At 32.8% G+C, this 19,828-nt stretch overlaps 1 protein-coding gene, 2 long non-coding RNA genes and 1 pseudogene across 4 annotated transcripts; 2 read left to right on the top strand and 2 right to left on the bottom strand.

Annotated features, from left to right (window-relative positions):
• Positions 1-3,020: 3,020 nt before the first annotated feature.
• LOC142227958 (uncharacterized) lies at positions 3,021-17,831 on the top strand. 2 transcript variants are annotated; one of them, XR_012720035.1, is made up of 3 exons: positions 3,021-3,332; positions 16,808-17,034; positions 17,684-17,831. It is a non-coding gene; the product is annotated as an uncharacterized LOC142227958 (long non-coding RNA). The 2 variants fall into 2 exon arrangements; XR_012720026.1 differs by lacking the exon at positions 3,021-3,332 and adding an exon at positions 16,400-16,730.
• On the bottom strand, positions 5,693-8,475 carry beta-PheRS (phenylalanine--tRNA ligase beta subunit). The gene is made up of 4 exons (XM_075298127.1): positions 8,277-8,475; positions 7,983-8,199; positions 6,113-7,473; positions 5,693-6,042 (listed from the first exon to the last, which is right to left on the bottom strand). Exons 1-4 carry the CDS (start codon positions 8,332-8,334, stop codon positions 5,891-5,893), a joined length of 1,788 nt encoding a protein of 595 aa, XP_075154242.1. The 5' UTR covers positions 8,335-8,475; the 3' UTR covers positions 5,693-5,890.
• LOC142227853 (cytochrome b5-like) lies at positions 8,626-10,224 on the top strand (annotated as a pseudogene).
• Positions 17,832-19,034: 1,203 nt separating the features above from the next.
• On the bottom strand, positions 19,035-19,455 carry LOC142219562 (uncharacterized). Its single transcript, XR_012717632.1, has 2 exons — positions 19,347-19,455; positions 19,035-19,289 (listed from the first exon to the last, which is right to left on the bottom strand). It is a non-coding gene; the product is annotated as an uncharacterized LOC142219562 (long non-coding RNA).
• Between the last annotated feature and the right edge of the window lie 373 nt (positions 19,456-19,828).

The following is a 19,828-nucleotide window of genomic DNA, read 5'->3' as shown; positions in this document are numbered from 1 at the left end:
TAGAAATTCAAGGAAATTGTGTTTTTGACTCTTGAACTGGTCCCACATGAATTGGTCTGGTTTGAAGATTATTAACAGATTTTGAAACCTTAAGTTCAATATGCCACGAAATAAAATTTTATAAAACTAGCTAAAATACGAAAAATTCTTCTGACTGGTGTATATTTCTAGGGGTTGTTTTTTTTTTCTTTTTTCCACATTCTACTGTATTTTTCCTATAAAATAGGTTTATTTTATGGTTCCTGTCTTCAAATAAAATATATTGCAGAAAAAATCAGCTGTTTACATTTTTTCGATAAGAAATTTCAAAAGGTTCTCACGTGTGTGTCAGAAAAACTAACTTTTTGAGAGGTGTGAAGAATGTGTGCTGTGTGGTGTACAGTGCGGTGAGATTAAGAACAGACATGAAAGTTTATTGGTCTATCGAACAAACAAACCCGAAAATTTTTACCCAAAGTAATATAAATAGCCAAACATATGTTTTTGTATATTTCTGCCTTCTATTATCCTTAAATGTTTTTAAATGCCACTTTGCAAACTTTTTGTTGAACTTTGTCTGTGTATCACAAGTTTAATCATTTTATATATATTCCTTCTTCGATGTTTTCGCGTTCGAGAATATTGCAAACAAAATAACCAATAAACAAACATCTTCAACAGATACTCGGCAACATCTTTGCAACAATTACAGCGCCAAAACAATGAAGGCCAAAAAGCACCAAAAATATTTCATAAATTCCAACAAAACAATTCCCACCACAAAACTACTGCATACAGTTTTTGGTTTTTTTAGTAATACATTGCTAAAAAAAGAACAAAAACAAACTTTCATTTCTGGATTAGAATCAAAAACAATAGAGATAAGAAGATGGGAAAATTGGCCTACGTCACACCAAATGTTGCATTGACGGCGCTAGTTCCATACATGTTTGTAATTTTTTTTATTTGTTTTTTATTTTTATTTTTTAAATGAAAAACTGAGTTTTCTTAAATTTTAGGCAACAACAAAAAAATTACATTTTTTCCGTTTATGGAAACTTATTTCCTGCACTTAAGATTATTAACAGATTTTGAAACCTTAAGTTCAATATGCCACGAAATAAAATTTTATAAAACTAGCTAAAATACGAAAAATTCTTCTGACTGGTGTATATTTCTAGGGGTTGTTTTTTTTTTTCTTTTTTCCACATTCTACTGTATTTTTCCTATAAAATAGGTTTATTTTATGGTTCCTGTCTTCAAATAAAATATATTGCAGAAAAAATCAGCTGTTTACATTTTTTCGATAAGAAATTTCAAAAGGTTCTCACGTGTGTGTCAGAAAAACTAACTTTTTGAGAGGTGTGAAGAATGTGTGCTGTGTGGTGTACAGTGCGGTGAGATTAAGAACAGACATGAAAGTTTATTGGTCTATCGAACAAACAAACCCGAAAATTTTTACCCAAAGTAATATAAATAGCCAAACATATGTTTTTGTATATTTCTGCCTTCTATTATCCTTAAATGTTTTTAAATGCCACTTTGCAAACTTTTTGTTGAACTTTGTCTGTGTATCACAAGTTTAATCATTTTATATATATTCCTTCTTCGATGTTTTCGCGTTCGAGAATATTGCAAACAAAATAACCAATAAACAAACATCTTCAACAGATACTCGGCAACATCTTTGCAACAATTACAGCGCCAAAACAATGAAGGCCAAAAAGCACCAAAAATATTTCATAAATTCCAACAAAACAATTCCCACCACAAAACTACTGCATACAGTTTTTGGTTTTTTTAGTAATACATTGCTAAAAAAAGAACAAAAACAAACTTTCATTTCTGGATTAGAATCAAAAACAATAGAGATAAGAAGATGGGGAAATTGGCCTACGTCACACCAAATGTTGCATTGACGGCGCTAGTTCCATACATGTTTGTAATTTTTTTTATTTGTTTTTTATTTTTATTTTTTAAATGAAAAACTGAGTTTTCTTAAATTTTAGGCAACAACAAAAAAATTACATTTTTTCCGTTTATGGAAACTTATTTCCTGCACTTAATTTCTTTGCATTTTAATGCTATGTCAATACTTGTCGTATACGCGTTTGGTTCGATAAACGAAAGTCCATACTAGCACCGTAAATGGTTTGATGTTCTCAGCAATCTCCCATCTTCTTCTCTTTATTGTCTTTGATTAGAATGGATTACTTCAAAGATTTTTTATAGAACATTAGAAATGGGTATTGATTTGAGCATTTTGAATTAAATGAAATTATGAACCTCTATCCAAGTGTACAGCTTTATATTTTTTAATGCTTATTTTAACTTCGTTCAATTCATTTTGAGCAATAATAAATTTCATACAGGAGAAAATCAATTTGTCGACATTAAAATTGAAATATTCTCTAGTATTTTAATATTTGAAGGGGGTCTATTTCGTATTTCAATTATGAGAGCTTTCGTGGATTGAATACAAATGTTTTTAGTGGCATCTTTATCAAGTTCAGAAATTTTGCACTCGTCGCAAGATTTTTCAAAAAAATACCCTAAATAACAATATTGATTAAAAAAGGATTAATGTCAGCTTCATAACAATCATATTCTATATTTGGCAATATAGTGGACTTTCTAAAGCTTTTGACAGTCTAATAAGAATTTATGTATAAAAAGACGTCGCCAATGAAACTCAATACTGTTCAAATTGAAAAAAAAACACCAAAAGCACTAAATGAAAATGCCAGAAAACACCAAGTTGGTATTTTTTTTTTTAATTCACTAATGCGCTTTACAGATTATCAGTTATTCCGGACGACAGTGCTCGTGTCGAACATATCCCATATATTGTGCACATTATAAGTTAAGTCCGAAGGCATAATCGATACTGCTGCATGTTTATGGGATCGATAACACATTTACCGATTATTTAGTCATCGCCGACAAGTCGTATCGATCCGACACATTGTAAGATTCTTTACAAACACCGACATTCCGTCCGGAATAACTGATAATCTGTAAAGCGCATAAAAAGGGAATTTGGTGCATTTTGGAAATCAAAAAGCATTAAAATTAGTGCTAAAAGCACCAAATTGGCATCACTGCGCAAAAGGCTCTATATCAGCAGACACCGAGTGATATTGTTTGTAGTTAAAATCTAGGTAAAATGGATTGCGGCATTTACATTACAATTCCAATTCGATTAAAAATAATATTCTTTTTGTAAACTGCTAAAGTGTAAAGTACTAAAGTGTGAAAGGAACTAAGGCCCTTACAATAATTACAATTTTGTTTAACAAACTAGAAATTTGTTAATTCTTGTTCATGGGCAAATTCATGTTTGACATATAATGGTAAATATCAAATTAAGGGACATGAAGGTAAGTTGATTAGAGGAAATTGTAATTGCGGATTAAGGGAAATCAGGATCGATGGATAAAACATCATTGTTAGGTTAGGTTAGGTGGCAGCCCGATGTATCAGGCTCACTTAGACTATTCAGTCCATTGTGATACCACATTGGTGAACTTCTCTTGTTACTTCTTGCGTTTTTCACATATGTTAAAAGTAACATATGTGCGTTTTTCACATATGTTATTTTCTCGACGTATTCTTCCATTACCTCCGAACTTAAGTTCACTTATCCATTTGAGAGGAAAATGTATTCGGTACACTGAAACGAAAAACTCTGCAAAAAACGGCGGCCGGTGTCTGTGTTAGGTTAGGTATAGTGGCAGCTCGATACTTAGACTATTCAGTCCATTGTTATACCACAGTGGTGAACTTCTCTCTTATCACTGAGTGTTGCCCGATTCTATGTTAAGCTCAATGACAAGGGGCCTCCTTTTTATAGCGTAGTCCGAACGGCGTTCCACATTGCAGTGGAACCACTTAGAGAAGCTTTGAAACACTCAGAAATGTAACCAGAGTTACTGAGGTGGGATAATCCACCGCTGAAAAACTTTTAGGTGTTTGGTCGAAACTGGGTTTGAACCCACGACCCTGTGTATGCAAGGCAGGCATGCTAACCATTTCACCATGGTGGTTGCCGGTGTCTGTTGTTACATTTTTGTAATTAATGGGCACTCACCACACATGACGAGTAATATCTTCACAAAAAAACATATCAAAATATTTCCAATTAAGAAGTTGAATTAAAAAATTAATTGATTCAATTAACGTTCAATCAAATTAAAAAAAGAGTAAATTAAGAAAATGGTTGAAAGTCTTAAAGTTTTTATTTAAAATATTAATTACCCAATTAATATTTTAATAAATAAAAAATATTTCCAATTAAAAATATAATTTTTTCGGAAATAATAAGCTTCTATCTAAACATAAAAGGTTGGCTGATAAGTCCCCGGTCTGACACACAGATGGCGTCGCTAGTATTAAATGCATATTATTTTTATATACTACCAACCTTCAAATGATTCGTGTCAAAATTTGACGTTTGTAAGTCAATTAGTTTGCGAGATAGAGCGTCTTTTTTGAAGCAACTTTTGATATTGTAAAAAAAAATGGAAAAAAATGAATTTCGTGTTTTGATAAAATACTGTTTTCTGAAGAGAAAAAATACGGTGGAAGCAAAAACTTGGCTTGGTAATGAGTTTCCAGACTCTGCCCCAGAGAAATCAACAATAATTTATTGGTATGGAAAATTCAAGCGTGGTGAAATGAGCACGGAGGACTGTGAACGCAGTTGACGCCCGAAAGAGGTGGTTGCCGACGAAAACATCAAAAAAATCCACAAAATGATTTTGAATGACCGTAAAATGAAGTTGATCGAGATAGCAGAGGCCTAAAGATATCAAAGGAACGTGTTGGTCATATCATTCATCAATATTTGGATATGTGGAAGCTCTGTGCAAAATGGGTGCCGCGCGAGCTCACATTTGACCAAAAATAACAACGTGTTGATGATTCTGATCGGTGTTTGCAGCTGTTAACTCGTAATATACCAGAGTTTTTCCGTCGATATGTGACAATGGATGAAACATGGCTCCATCACTACACTCCTGAGTCCAATCGACAGTCGGCTTGATTATCTTGAGAAGGGAAAAACCAAAATGGTATCAAAAAATTGGAAGGTCGTTATAATCGTTGTATCGCTCTTGAATAATAAAAACGAATTTTGACAAAAAAATGTGTTTTTCTTTTTTATACCGGGGACTTATCAGCCAACCTGTTACTATTCAATCATACATTAAAAGTTGACTCAAATCTAACTATAGTTATAATCGGGAGTATAAACCCTTATATGTATAATTGCAAGAAAATTATTTTGTCTTAATACCCACCTTTAAGGCCAGTATTAAGTTGGCATTATCGCGCTAAAATCGCCATTTTTCACGATTACTTTTCTCTAATAATCCATTATAAGGATTATAAAATTTGTGAAAAGGTGGTTTGGGGTATTCCCCATCAATTTTTAATAAAATTGGCACCAAAGAAGTATATTTTTATACTGTTTTTACTGATTTGTTTTCGATTGTAGCGGATAAACTCTAACTTAATACCCACCTTAAATGTAAAATAATTATACATTAATAATTAAAACTTCAACAAATAATTCATTGTCCCAGTGAAAATATTGAGGTTTGAGACCATAGTCTATTAAATTTTGTCATCGAACCAATTAAAAAAAAATAATTCAAATTGTCCATGAAATCTATGATTTTTTTAAAAGGGAAAGACAGATTAATCAAAAAAATCTGTTTTAATGAAAGCTTTATTTTATGTTTCAGATCTTTAGAGAATATCGCTTTATTTTCTAAATAAGCAAACGATATTAAACATAAATAGAATAAAAAAGTGATATAAATTATGATCTGTCCTAAAGTTACCAGTTATATAACAAAATGCTTTTCGCACACCCTCCAAGAATAATTTTATTCTATTCATTGGCTTTTTAAACAAATGGTTCAATATTGAATTCGACGGCAGAACAAGGTGTTGTCAATTCGAAGGCTTGTAAAACCGTAGGATGTAGTACACCAATTTTACCGATGGCTACATTGTTTAGCATAATGCGGGCACAGCGCCCTGGGAAATATGAAGGATCTGAAGAAGGATATATTAAAATCGAATTAGATAAAAACTACATATGATCTTTGCTATTCAATATTCTTACCTTCTGTTGCTTGTAGATAGTAGAAATTACCAGTGTTATTTGCCGATTTCCATGGAACTTCCAACAATTGCATAACACGATCCAAAAGACCATGGACAACTTCAAAACCAGCTGTCTTATTACAATTTACAGCACATATTCTTCTCTCGTTACGGGCACCAACCTCCGTCTCATTATCGGCGACAACAACATCACTTATTTCGAAAAGTTTCAAAGGCAAAGGCATTTTGCGATTAGCCACCAAGGTTTTCAATAGTCCAGGCAATAAGGTAGTTCGAACAACTTGAAACTCCAATGTCTTGGGATTGGCTATATGCACTGCAGGCATATCTTCAATATTCTTATTCAATTTGCGAGCTACATCATCACGGGAACACAATGTAAAGGTTAGAGCTTCGGTAAAACCAGCCTGAGCTACTTGCTCCCTTAACTGTTCGGTGAGTTTATTCAATGGATACTGCTTGGCAATATGCATGAATGATGGCAGTGATTTTCTAATGTTATTATAGCCATAAGCAATGGCAACATCTTCGTAGACATCACAAGCATGTATAACATCGTGACGTGTTGGTGGAATTTTGACACTTATGGCATCGCCGGAATCCTTAAGATCAGCTTCCAAATACATACGTGTCAACATATCGCAAATTTTCTCGGGTGATTCCGAGATACCTATGGCTGTATTAGCCTTTTTGGCAGAAATGATTTCTTCGCGTACAGCCAATTCGGGATAAGTGACCGTAGTGCCATCAGGTTGTATTACATCACAAGGTTCTACTGTGAATTTATCCTTGCAGTGCGAAGAAAACATACAAACTATTGTATCCAATACAACTTTAGCTTTGGTTAAATCGGTTGCGGTACATTCGATGAATACATTTTTGGTATTCACCGAAATTTTCGAATGATCTCCATTAATGATGGGTGGTAGAGATAAAACGACACCATTGGCATCATAGATTACAGGATACACTGGAGAATCTCGAATAATGGGTAAATATTGTTTGAGTTGAGCATGTGTGGTATAGAATTCCATTAACTCTTTGCCATTCATTGATTTCGTTTGATTTAATGGTACAAAATTAATATTTTCCGGAGCTCTAGCTTCGTAAGAGAATGGCCCTTTTATGGTATCCAAATCATGTGTACCAATTGCTACTAGGGTTCTTTTACGACAAATATTCTGATGTAGTTTATCCTGTAAATCAATGAAGGAATCATAGGCGGCTTTATCGAAGGTGATATTGCGTAGAACAGCAGCAACGGCAAATGGACGTATCTGAGCAGTTTCTGGTAAAATTTTCATCACTTGACGTTTGCCATCTTTGGGTTGAATCATTTTAAATTTGGGTGGCTTAATCCTGTAACGAATATTGGAAGAAATTTAAACATTGCCGATGGACTTCATACAAATTATTCATGAATTTCATAAAATTAGAAAGAATTTTGCCGAAATATTTGGAAAACAAAAATGAAACTATTCGATAATGGGTCTGTCATAACGGACGCTTTTGTGATGTAGCATCCATATATATACCTATCTTCCGATTTGTTAGGTTGGTTTACTCTGGTTTTGTCAAAAAGTTTAACGATTTCTCCAGCTTTTAATTTTCATAAGATTTACCAGAATCATTGAATTTAAGTGTTTTTTGGGATCCAAAAAAAGGATCTATGCAAAATATGTGCCCTTTTTGGGCTCAGAAATAGATATAGCAAAGAAGATTATTTTTATCGGTGAAGTTTTTGAACCTTCCTCCACAATACTAATGGGATTTAATCACATTATCCGGAGTCAGAGACGAGCACAATTTATCCCATGAAAACGTTAAGCTACGATCACTTAACAGGTAACCGTATTGTTTTTACTTACTTGCCCTGGAACACAAGCAGTCCGGTAACTAACCCCTCCATACACAACAAGTCATAACGATTTGCTGGTATGTCAATTCTATAAATGACTTCCTCTGATGCATCGGCAGCTCCAGCAGCATCATCACCTTGTTCACGTGTTAGCATTTGTTTCTCTGTGGTAACTTCATCCAACTCCAGACCGAAAGCAAAACACAATTGTTGGAATTCATCATCAGCTGGAAGAAGATTAAAGGAGAGAACAAAATTTAATCTTGTTTTCTTTTACCTTTTGCTGTATTCACTCTCCACTCACTGTATTTCTTGTCCAATGCTTCGAACAAAAGATCACGTTTAACACCTATTGTTGGCATGTTATATTTAATTGATGAAGTTTCTTTTCAAAATTAAACCCTTTTTTCCTTAGCAAATAAGGCCACGAATCCCGAATTGCACACGCGTTAGATTTTTGACAGCAGTTTGTTGCCGGTGCTTCTTCTTTTTTTTGTAGGTCATTCACACAGCTGTAGGGAACAATGCATACAAGCATCGTTGCCAACTATTGCGATGCAAAAAATAACAAAAGGTCTGTTTTCTTATTGCACTGATAACCAGTGCAAAAAGAAAACGCAAAATGTCTAACCAGTTCAATTTTCGATTTTGATTGGCAACACTTGGTCGTCAAATGTCAAAATCAAAGTTATTGTTTACAAATAAAAATAGGGGGTATACATTTAATAATCAATTTATAGAAATAAGTGTACCAAAAACGAAAGAGTGATTATTAATTTTAAAGGATTTGCTGCTTGCCTTTCAAAAACAAATGACTGCTGGCAACAGCTACGTGCGTGGAAACAGATTCAGTGCGTCATGTTTATCAACCAAACGCGTGGAAATATGGGAATTTGCTCAAGTGGTGGATTTACAAGTGGCTAATACCACAAGCATGTGTGGTATAGAAATGGATATGCCAATTGCATCAAAATCACAAAAGCCTAGTTAACGTAGAATTACAGACTTCGGCCAGCCATCACAAGAGGGAGAGAATATACAGGAAATATAATTCAACTTAATACCACAAATTATTTAATTAAACACCATGTCATCGCAAAATGTAAAATAATTTACCCACGCCGAAGTTGCCAAAAATATTACAAAAGAAAAGAATTGGTTCATAATCCACAACAACGTGTATGACGTGACCCCTTTTCTCAATGAGCATCCTGGTGGTGAAGAAATCTTGATCGAACAAGCTGGTAAAGATGCTACAGAAAATTTCGAAGAAGTTGGTCACAGTTCATATGCCCGTGAAATGATGCAACAATACAAAATCGGTTAACTAGTTGCTGAAGAGCGTACAAATGTTCCAGAAAAATCCGAACCCACATGGAATACTGAGCAAAAGAACGAGGAATCGTAATGAAGTCATGGCTGATGCCTTTTGTCTTGGGTTTAATAGCCACCTTGGTTTATAAGTTTTTCTTTGGAACGAAATACCAATAATTGTAGGCAGAGAAAAACATCACCACCACCAGCCACAAACAAATATCGCAAGTTTATTTGTATATTTAGTTGAGAAAGGGATTTCTTGCTGTTTTAGACAAACATATACAGTGACTCACAAAAATATTCTTTTTTATATCTTGAAATCGCAAACCGCTTAACATTTATATGAAAAAGTTTTATTAAAATGTTTCCATGGATATACATAACAGCAAAACGTAAACAAAAATCGTGAAATTAATTTTATTGTATTATTTTTAATCATTAAATCAAAAAACTACAAAAAAAAGCTCACAAAAGTATTCGTCGTATCAGTAATCACATTGTATGAGACATTATTTTGGTCCACTTAGTATTTGGAATAGTACCCTTTGTTAGCGCAAATGGATTCCAGTCGTCTTGGCATCGACACGTTTCTTGAGAGATTTTGCCCCATTCTTCTTGTAACACTTTTTTTAAGGGCTGTCCAAGATGAAATTTGGTTTTGTCCGATCCACGGTTCCAAATGAGATCCTAGTTTTCAATGGGGTTGCTACCTGGGCTTTGTGGTTGCGTTTTGAGATATTTAGTGTTGTGAAGGAGCCATATTTTCACATCCCAGGCCGTGTGTTTGAGGTGTTTGCTTGTTGGAACAAGGAGTCTTTATCACGAAATCCCATTTTAGAGGCGCTGGAGTGAAGATTTTCTTTCAAAATTTTTAAATATGTTAAAAAACATTTAGGCGTTCATGGTTCCATCAATAAAAACTAAGTTTCATTACACTTGTTTTTACATTTTTTATTTTTAAGGTTTCCCTAAGCTTTCGCCGTGAAAATAAAAAATGTCGAAAAGTGTAAGACAAAAGTTTTTATTATTTTAAAATGTATTAAGAAAATGTAACCATTAAAAAAATTAGGTTTATTTTAGTTATCGGTATTATTATTTCTTCAGCAAATTAACTTAACTTTATTCATTTTTGGATTATGTTTGTATAATTAACCCTCTAATGCCCCAATTTTTTGGCCATCTGAATAAATATTTAATGTTAACGACACAAAAGCAAGAAAACTAAACAAGAAAATTTTATAGGTAAAATTCAGTATATGCTGCAAAGCCTCTTGAACAGTTCCAACTGTTTTCTTTATATTTTACCCATTTTTATTGTGTTAAGGTGTGTTTTACTAAAAGCTTCCTTATTTATTGAAGCCCGCCTAAAGGCGGGATTGGGCATTAGAGGGTTAACTAAAGAATAGAAAAATTATACACAAATGAAGCGTAAATATCTAAAAAATTCATGAAAATTTTAAATTTTACCGAAAAATCCAAACCAAAATCATACTGTCTTGGTGAATATTTTCTAAATAATGATGAAGAAGGCAATTTTATTATTATATACTATTCCAAATGCTATTTTTATACCCTCCACCATAAGATGGTGGTTTTTTTAAGTTTGTCATTCCGTTTGTAACAGATCGAAAAATTGCTCTAAAACCCAATAAAGAATAGGGTGGTTAAATTTTCAAGGGCCGATGTTGATTTTGAATAAAACACAAACTATTTAGGACATTATTGTAATTTTATTTTATTATGATATATTCGTATTACTCAATTATGTATGGAACAAACTATAGGCCAAATAGACGCCGCGACCTCGGTGGCACACCTCCATCCGATGGTCCAAATTTTCGATGACGCTGGGGCATAATTGAGGTTCTATGCCGTTAATATGCCGAATTATCTCGTCCTTTAGCTATTGAATTGTTGCTGGCTTATCGACGTACACCTTTTCTTTCAAAAAGTCCAACGGTGTCAAATCACATGATCTTGGCGGTCAATTGACATTGCCATTACGTGAGATAACACGGACATTAAATTTGTTGCGCAAAAGAGCCATTGTTTCGTTGGCTGTGGGGCAAATTCGGGCCATACAAAGTTCGTTATCATCTTACGATAGCGAACACCATTCACAGTAACTGCCTGACCGGCCTCATTTTGGAAAAAATACGACCCGATGATGGTCGGTCCGTCTGTTGAAATCACGCCAACTTCCGTTCGAAACAAGCTATCGACTTGAAACTTGGCACAAGAAGTTGTTATTGATATAGGTCGTATCTTATTGGAAAAGGGCCATATCGCATTACTTTACGTATAGCCCCCATATAAACCGATCCCCAGATTTGACCTTCGGAGACTCTTGGAGGGGCAAAATTCATCCGATCCGGTTGAAATTTGGTACGTGGTGTTAGTATGTGGTTTCTAACAACCATACAAAAATTGGTCCATATCGGTATTGGGCGGGTCCGACTATATCATACCCTAAACCACCCCATGCGAATTAGTAAACATAAGCAAGGGTATCATTGGTATAGGTTTGGGAGATGAACCGAATTTCCTTATTTATGAAAATTAAGCAGTATACACTCAAAAAAAGGCATGTCCTGTTACAAAGATTTTGTCTTTACTTTAAAAATTTACTTTTTCCCTTTCCTTTTTTTCCTTTTTTTTTAAATCCGAGCCAAAGAAGCGGAGAATACTAGTAAGGATATTTTTAAGACACATTTTTTTTTTAAATTTCGGTTTTGTGTACTTCTTTCTAGGAAGCGAATTTTAAGTTTTCATTTTTTCAGCTTTTGTTCTCCATATGCTATTAAAATCCTTTAAAACGAGTTAACAACTTTATTTTCCAAATTCAGACTCGACTTCCAGTATACTCATAGAAAAAGTCTGCTAAAAACAGCATTAGATGTCTGCTGTTATATTTTTGTACTTCACGGCCTAATGAACAACAATTTATAAAATTTTTATACCCTGCGCCACACTGTTGAACAGGGTATTATAAGTTAGTGCATATGTTTGCAACACCCAGAAGGAGACGAGATAGACACATGGTGTCTTTGGCAAAAATGCTTAGGGTGGGCTCCTGAGTCGATATAGCCATGTCCGTCTGTCCGTGAACACATTTTTGTAATCAAAGTCTAGGTCGCAATTTAAGCCCAATCGACTTCGAATTTGGCACAAGTATGTGTTTTGGGTCAGAATAGAACCCTATTGATTTTGGAAGAAATCGGTTCAGATTTAGATATAGCTCCCATATATATCTTTCGTCCACTTATACGGCCCTAGAAGCCAGATTTTAACCCAAATTTGGTAGAAATTTTGCACTAGGAGTACAATTGGTAGTATAGTCAAATGTGCCAAATTTTATTGAAATCGGTTCAGATTTAGATATAGCTTCCATATATATCTTTCGTCCGATATGCACTTATATGGATTCAGCCTGAGTTTTACCCTGATTTGGTTGAAATTTTGCTCAAACATAACGCTTGGCCATATAGTCACGAGTGCAAAATTTGATTGAAATCGGTTCATATTTAGATATAGCACCCATATATATCTTTCGTCCGATTTAGACTCATATGACAACAGAGGCCAAAGTTTACTACCGATTTTCGTGAAGTTTTGCACAGAGAGTAGAATTAACATTCTAGCAATGCTTGGTAAATTTGATTGAAATCGATTCAGATTTAGGTGTCGTTATGTGTGTTAAATTTGGTTAAAATCTTTAATATTTTAGATATTTATGTGTGTAAAGTTTGATCTGATTTGGTTCAGATTTAGATAAAACCCCCATATATTCGTGTTTCCAGTTATTACAAATATGACCAAAATTCCCACACTTTAGACAAAACTCTGTGATGATTTCCTCATATCTTAGTCATATCCTGTAGTGCCAGAATTTCCACAGAACAGTTGATTTTTAAATAAGGCTCCAAGTCGCTCGACTTGACCAATTAATATGTTACAACCCACACTTGACCACATATCTTGGCGAGATCTACCAATATCCTTTTAAAATCGCCACTGGTGAGTAGCAAAAATTGCAAATATTACTAAAATTTTCCTATATTTGGTATACATATGTATCGCCTGATAAATCATAAATGTCCTTTTGTACACTTGCATTAAAATTTCTCTCGCTTCATATTTCCCATATTTTTTAATAACATTGTGTTTCATCCCATGGTGATAGCCGATTTTAATTCTAGTGTTTTTGTACAAATATTCTCTTCATTATAAGTATTTGTATCTGGAAATGCAAACCTTTGCATAGCTCCCAGCAAATTTGAAGTAGTTAAGGTGGTAACACAAATGTTGGTATACATAGTGGTGAAGGGTATAATATAGTCGGCCCAGCCCGACTTTAGACTTTACTTACATGTTTTTTACTAACATTGTGTTCCACCCCAGGGCATTAGCCGACATAAATTTTAAGTCAATAGAATTTTGGTCTTAAATATATTGTCGGTTCAGATTTAAATGCATGTATATGGGAACATAAATCTTTATATATACCACTCAAAAAATTTGAAGGAATTCAGATGGTGTCGAAAATGTAGATCACAAAGTGGTGCAGGGTATAATACAGTCGGCCCTGTCCGACTATAGACTTTCCTTACTTGTTTTTCTATAGAAAAATCTGTCAAAATTTTATTTCTTTAGAAAATTTAGCATATTTATTGAAAATGTATTTCTATAGTAAATTTTCATATAATGTTATTTCGTGCTGATGGTCACTGATTCTTAAAAAACCTCTAATATAAATCTTTCGACCGATTATAAATTCAATTTTGCGAAATTGCCTAAAAATGTATACCCTGCGTCGCACTCTTTATAGAAGTATTACAATATACATTGTCCAAATCGAGTGAGGTAAATAGCAACATAAACCTTTATACAAAGCACTCAACAAAATTGAAGGATTGAGATTTTATCAAAATGTGGATCTAAATACAAAGTTGTGTATATTGTAGTCTGCCCCGCCAGACTTCAGATTTTCTTATTATTATTATTTTTTTTTTTTTTTGACTAAAATTATGTTTCGTCCCATAAAGTTAGATTCAAATATTAAGTACATAGATTTTGTTGAAGTGTATACAATTTTGTCTAAATCGGTGCAGATTCAAATTCATGCATATGGGAATATCAACCTTTATATATCTCGCAACAAACCTGAGATGGTATCAATGAATTTGGTCCACAGTGAAGGGTATAATACATTATTTTTTTATTAAACATAGGAACGACATTGGCCTGAATTCGAAACATAGAGTACAAGTACACACACTTTTTCATTAGAAATAAGTTGTTTTAGCACACTATACGAGTGCTGGAGATCATGATCGCACTGAATAATCCATGTAGACGGTATTTCCCGTGATTGTTATGGTAATATTACATGGGACAAACTGTTTTTGAAGATTTCCAAAAGCATAGTGCCCTCTATACTCTATAAATCGGAGCCATAACATGTCCAAAAAACGACCCCCAGACCATAATATTACCCCCACCATTATTGAAGGAACTGTTTTTATTTCTTGGATTAAGACTTTTCTTTGGACCTTCGTACTAAACTTCCACCACCCGAGCCATGCAATTTAAACTTTGATTTGTAGGAAAATAAAACACATTTCACTGATTCTCATGCCATTTAAGGTGTTTTTGTAAAAATTTAAGGCGCGGTTAAATTTTTTCGAACTCCATAATTATTGTGTCTCACGAAATACAGAGAAGGCCTTTGACGAAATGTCCAAATGAAATCGTCACTTCCGTGAGAGTTCCTTTATTGGAAGTTGTTAGAGACGCTACATTTAAAGTTGGGCCACTAGATATTTCTACATAATTCGATACATATTCCTGTTTTTGTTGCAGTGAAACAAAATTTTAACAAATACTTCTGTTTTGTTTATTTACATTTGCTTTTGTTTCTTCTTCTTTTCAGTATGTGACATTCACTTGAGATGTGTTCCTCCCCAGTATTTTAGTTAGTTGCCAATTCATATTTTGACAACTACAAAATTCGCATATAATGGTGACTCTGGTGCGACTTGCACTGATAGTTGCACTGGATAGAACACCAGTGCAACGATTGCCATACAAAAGTTATATCCAGTGCAAAAAGAAAACAGCCCTAAAGATGTATATAACAAGATGTCGCATTTACATTTTGACAATACCCAATAGATGTCGTCCTTGCATATTGGTCCAATCTTTCACTCATTGGAAAAGTTCATTTCTGATCTTACACTCAATGGCAGTGTTGCCGTTTTAGGAATTTCTTTACAAAATTGGGCAAACATATTTGTAATTCGAGATAGCAATTTTAAGAAATTTTGTAGAATTGATTTCTGCAAATGACAAAACAAAATTATTAGCACAAACTGCTAACCAATAAGCTAAATGAATATTAAGAATAGTCAAGGAACGCAAAATTTACTACAAATTATCACTTCCTGTTACATATTGGAGTTTTAATAAACTGCAGTATGATAATGATTTTGTAAGATAAAATTTGCTTTGAAAGGCAAAGGCTGGCAATGTAGGTTAGGTTAGGTGGCAGCTCGATGTATCACTTAGACTATTCAGTCCATTGTGATAAGACTGGCAATGTAGGAAATCATTTATAATTCTGCATTCTTTTATCTGTTTTTATTCTTATCATGTACTTCTTAGGTATATTAGTAAACAACCAGCGGCTTGTGAAGAAAAAGTCATATAATGTGAATAAAAATCTCCAGATTTGAAAAACTAAAATATAATTTGATTCATTGTATTATATATGAAAATCTTTTGATGTATTTGATTGATATGACCTAAGATTTCAACTGACCTTGATTATAAATAAAAAGTTAAACGAAACCTTTACCTCATTTTTCTGATGTGTGATTTTTTATATTTACGTTTTTATAAATTATACTACGACAACACTGTTCATACAAAAGTTCATTTCTTTTGAGCATGTTCGAATCCAGCATTACTCTATGTGTCTCTTTTTCACTTTATATTAGAATTTGAAAAAGTATCAACCATCTCCTTTTCGCACCCATAATTCTTAGCAAAGAACATTAATAAAGAAGACATGAAATGGGCTTTGATTGTGTTAGTAATAGAAAACGGAGATTAATATCATACTTGTTGGAAAAGCGTCCCGAACTTAGTGGTTTGATGAAGACAATTTTTTATTTATCTTTTTTCACAAAAGTTCACGCAAATTTCGGGGTCGGTCGCACTAAATTATTAATAAAATGTTTCACGAAGTGTTTTTCTTTTAAAAGTTAAAAAGATTGCTAAAAAAAAGCTAATTAGATTTTGTTACGAATGCAAAATGAAAAGAGAAACCGAAAAAAAGTTGCAATATCTCATGGAATATGTATGATATTAATCTCTGGTTTTTTTCAAGAAAAAGAGGAAGAGCAAGCTCATCTAACGTCTTCTTTATTAATGGTCTTTGGTAAGTATTGTATTGTATAATATTGTACCATTTTTAAAGTCCTTTTGTTTTTAATAAATTCTTTTAATAATTTTTAGATAGGAAAATGTCTATCATACATTGATATATGGGAGCAATCGTCTTACAATGGTTCAAGCCCGCTTTTCATACCTTTGAGTTTCCTGCATGGAATCGGGTAGCCCTCAGTGACAGGAAAAAAGTTCCACACTGCTGTACCGTAATGGACTGCAAGTCAAAGTAGGCCTGAAATAACCGGCAGCCGCTATAGCTAATATAAACTGTACCCGGATATATCATCTTAAATGTGAGTATTAAAACCAGAATAACACAACAACCTTGCTATTTTAGCCAAATAATGTCAAATAAATACGGCCGGAATATAGAGGTTAATTTTTTATATGGAACACATTTTGAGATATACTTATGTTTTTAGTTTTTTAATATACGCGAGAATCATATCTCAAGCTAGAAATGACCGCCTAAATCATTGGATATGTGATAAGAAAGTGGTTCTAATATAACGATAAAAATTGAGCCGATTTTCATCATGTTTTACAGTGATTCTGTGCCGGTGGAAAAGTGCCAACCATTGAAATAACGTCCGGTTTCTCTTTATGCTCGAAAAGGTGATACTTTGACGTAAGAATAAAATTAGAAGAATAGTGATAAAGTTAGAAGTAAAAGTGTCCTTTTTTAATATATATTTTGAACAACTTAACTTATTACAGATCCACATTTGTTCGATATAATTGTAAATTTTTAGATCTAAAAATAGTTTTTTAATGAGAAAAATAGAAGGATATCTCAAAAACTTTCATTAAAAAAATTGTTAACCTCTATTTTCGAATTCGCTAGATGAAAATACATAAAATGCAACTTCTAATCAACTATAAAATTTAGTATAAAATAGTGTAGTTACTAATTGTTTTTTTTTTTTACTTTTTTCATTACAGATTGTTATATTTTATCAGCGTGTATAAGGCCAAAGAAGAAAACTAAGGGAAAATAAATACTGTACAACACTTCTACTTAACTTCCAATACTTTGATGAAATTCAATTTATTTCACACATTTAATAAAAGTAGAAGTTATTGTATTAAATGATGTACGGGTTTCATTTCAACATATCGTAAAAACAACAATTTTTGCTGCTGGTGCAACAAACATTTGTAGTTGTTATAGCAGTAAAAACGTTAGCTATTTCAACTAACGCAGTTTGCTATTTCAGCAGCGATGTTTGTCAAAAATTTTTAGCAAACAAGTTTGCTAATTCAGCGATTTGTTTGCTATTTTAGCTGTTGTTGTTGTAGCCCTTGGGGTTGGTATTCCCGAGTTTCTCGGGAAGAAGGCATACTCCAATGGGGTAAAATCATAAATTTAACTCCGATAGTAAGAAAGCTAAGCAGCATTTTTTTTAACATTTTGTGATTTTAATTATTCCCATACAATAAAAATTAAAAACAAACCGATTTATTTTTGGTTTTAACTCGACTTAGTACTCACCTTTAATATAAAGAGAAATTTAAGGGTTATAAATAAAAAGGCAAATAAGATTTTTTATATCGTAACAATGAATTTAATTCTTGCTATTTGTCTCCAAATTAACCCATTTTGTAATTTAGTTAATATATTTGTTACGTTATACAAAACCATAAGGCAAATTAAACTATATTATATGACTAAAGCCTTTTCGTTGTTACATTGCACATAAATAATCACAAGTTTTAATAATTTCGGTGTTATGTATTTACAATAATAATTCAATTTTGATTAATATAAGACACCCAAAGAAATGTGTTAGTAGACACGGCAGAAAAGTCTGCTAAAACAGCAAAAAGTGTATTGAAAAATGGAAAGCAGTAAATATTTGCCAAAATAGCAAACAAATAACGTTTGAACATTTTCTTAAATATTTGTAGCCTTTTCCATAGAGGTATAAAATTAATGTCAAAGTCCCAGTAGCTTTACATTTTTTTGAAGTATTACCAAACATGGATAAAATGTTTCGAAACAAGTGTTCTTTGCATTATGTATTATTCTAATCTACTGTTTAGATATAAGATTTATTTTAGTGGCGGCTCACTATTATTTGGTTTATTGTATTGCCTTAATAAATTGAAAATGTTCTTTTGTATTATACATGCCATATGTTTAATAAATATGCCCCAAGGCATATTTATGAAACAATAGTAGTTTTTGGTATAGTTTTCACTTTAATATACTTACGAGCTCATAAATACGATCAACAAACATTTTGTTTGCTGTTATGCCTCAATTCAATAAATATTAAAATTTTTGGTCAAATACTATAGATATTCTTAAAATATTGTTTTAATTATATTAGGGTAGCTCCTACGTTCACATTTTTATTCGTTTCAGCCAAACTAAAACATGTTTTAGTGTAATCGAGCTTAAAAAATAGCAGGAAATGTTTGCTATTCCAGCAAACAGTGACTGCTGTCCCTTTTTTAGCAGACTTTTCTGCTGTTTTAGCAGACTTTTCTGCTGTCCCTACTAACAAATTTCTTTGTGTGATTGATTTCCCTGTTTTCACTATATCTGAAACAGCAAGTAATTTAGTTAAACAAGCATACATTATGTGACAAGTGAACATACCAACCACTCTACATAAAAATATAGTTTCCTATTCAAAGTCGTACACCTGTAGAATTTATTTGAAATAAATATACATTTAAAAGTTTTTTTTAATTATATACAAATTTAGTTTTATTTTCACATTCATTAAAATTTATTTATGTATCATTGTGATATACGTTACGAAAAGGTCAATACAACTTGAAAAAATATGCGTTACGTTTCAACAATGCTATACAACCAGGTTGCACGGACATATTTCCTACATATTTTGTTCAACTAGTTGTCGAAAATCAAGAATACAACCCTTCTTTAATATTTCACTCAATTGTATATATTGGAACGAAATAAACCTGGTTCATTCAATTGTGAGCGACATCTGTGTGGCCAAAAATATCCCTACTGGAAAAATGAATTTGCATTATCTTTAAAATGAACGTCTTTGAAAAATAGTACAAAAATTATAGCAAAAATACTAAACTTTCTAAAAATTATCCAGAATA

The sequence above is a fragment of the Haematobia irritans genome, chromosome 1 (genome assembly GCF_050003625.1).
Source record: "Haematobia irritans isolate KBUSLIRL chromosome 1, ASM5000362v1, whole genome shotgun sequence".
Lineage (NCBI taxonomy): Eukaryota > Metazoa > Arthropoda > Insecta > Diptera > Muscidae > Haematobia > Haematobia irritans.
This window is presented reverse-complemented; position numbering and strand designations above follow the sequence as displayed.

Excerpts from the sequence above, each read along its gene's own strand:
- beta-PheRS (XM_075298127.1), bottom strand. The coding sequence starts at position 8,334 with ATGCCAACAATAGGTGTTAAACGTGATCTTTTGTTCGAAGCATTGGAC. Across the intron at positions 7,474-7,982 it reads CTGCTTGTGTTCCAGGGCAA|GATTAAGCCACCCAAATTTA; the intron begins GTAAGTAAAAAC and ends TATTCGTTACAG. Across the intron at positions 6,043-6,112 it reads CTATCTACAAGCAACAGAAG|ATCCTTCATATTTCCCAGGG; the intron begins GTAAGAATATTG and ends ATCCTTCTTCAG.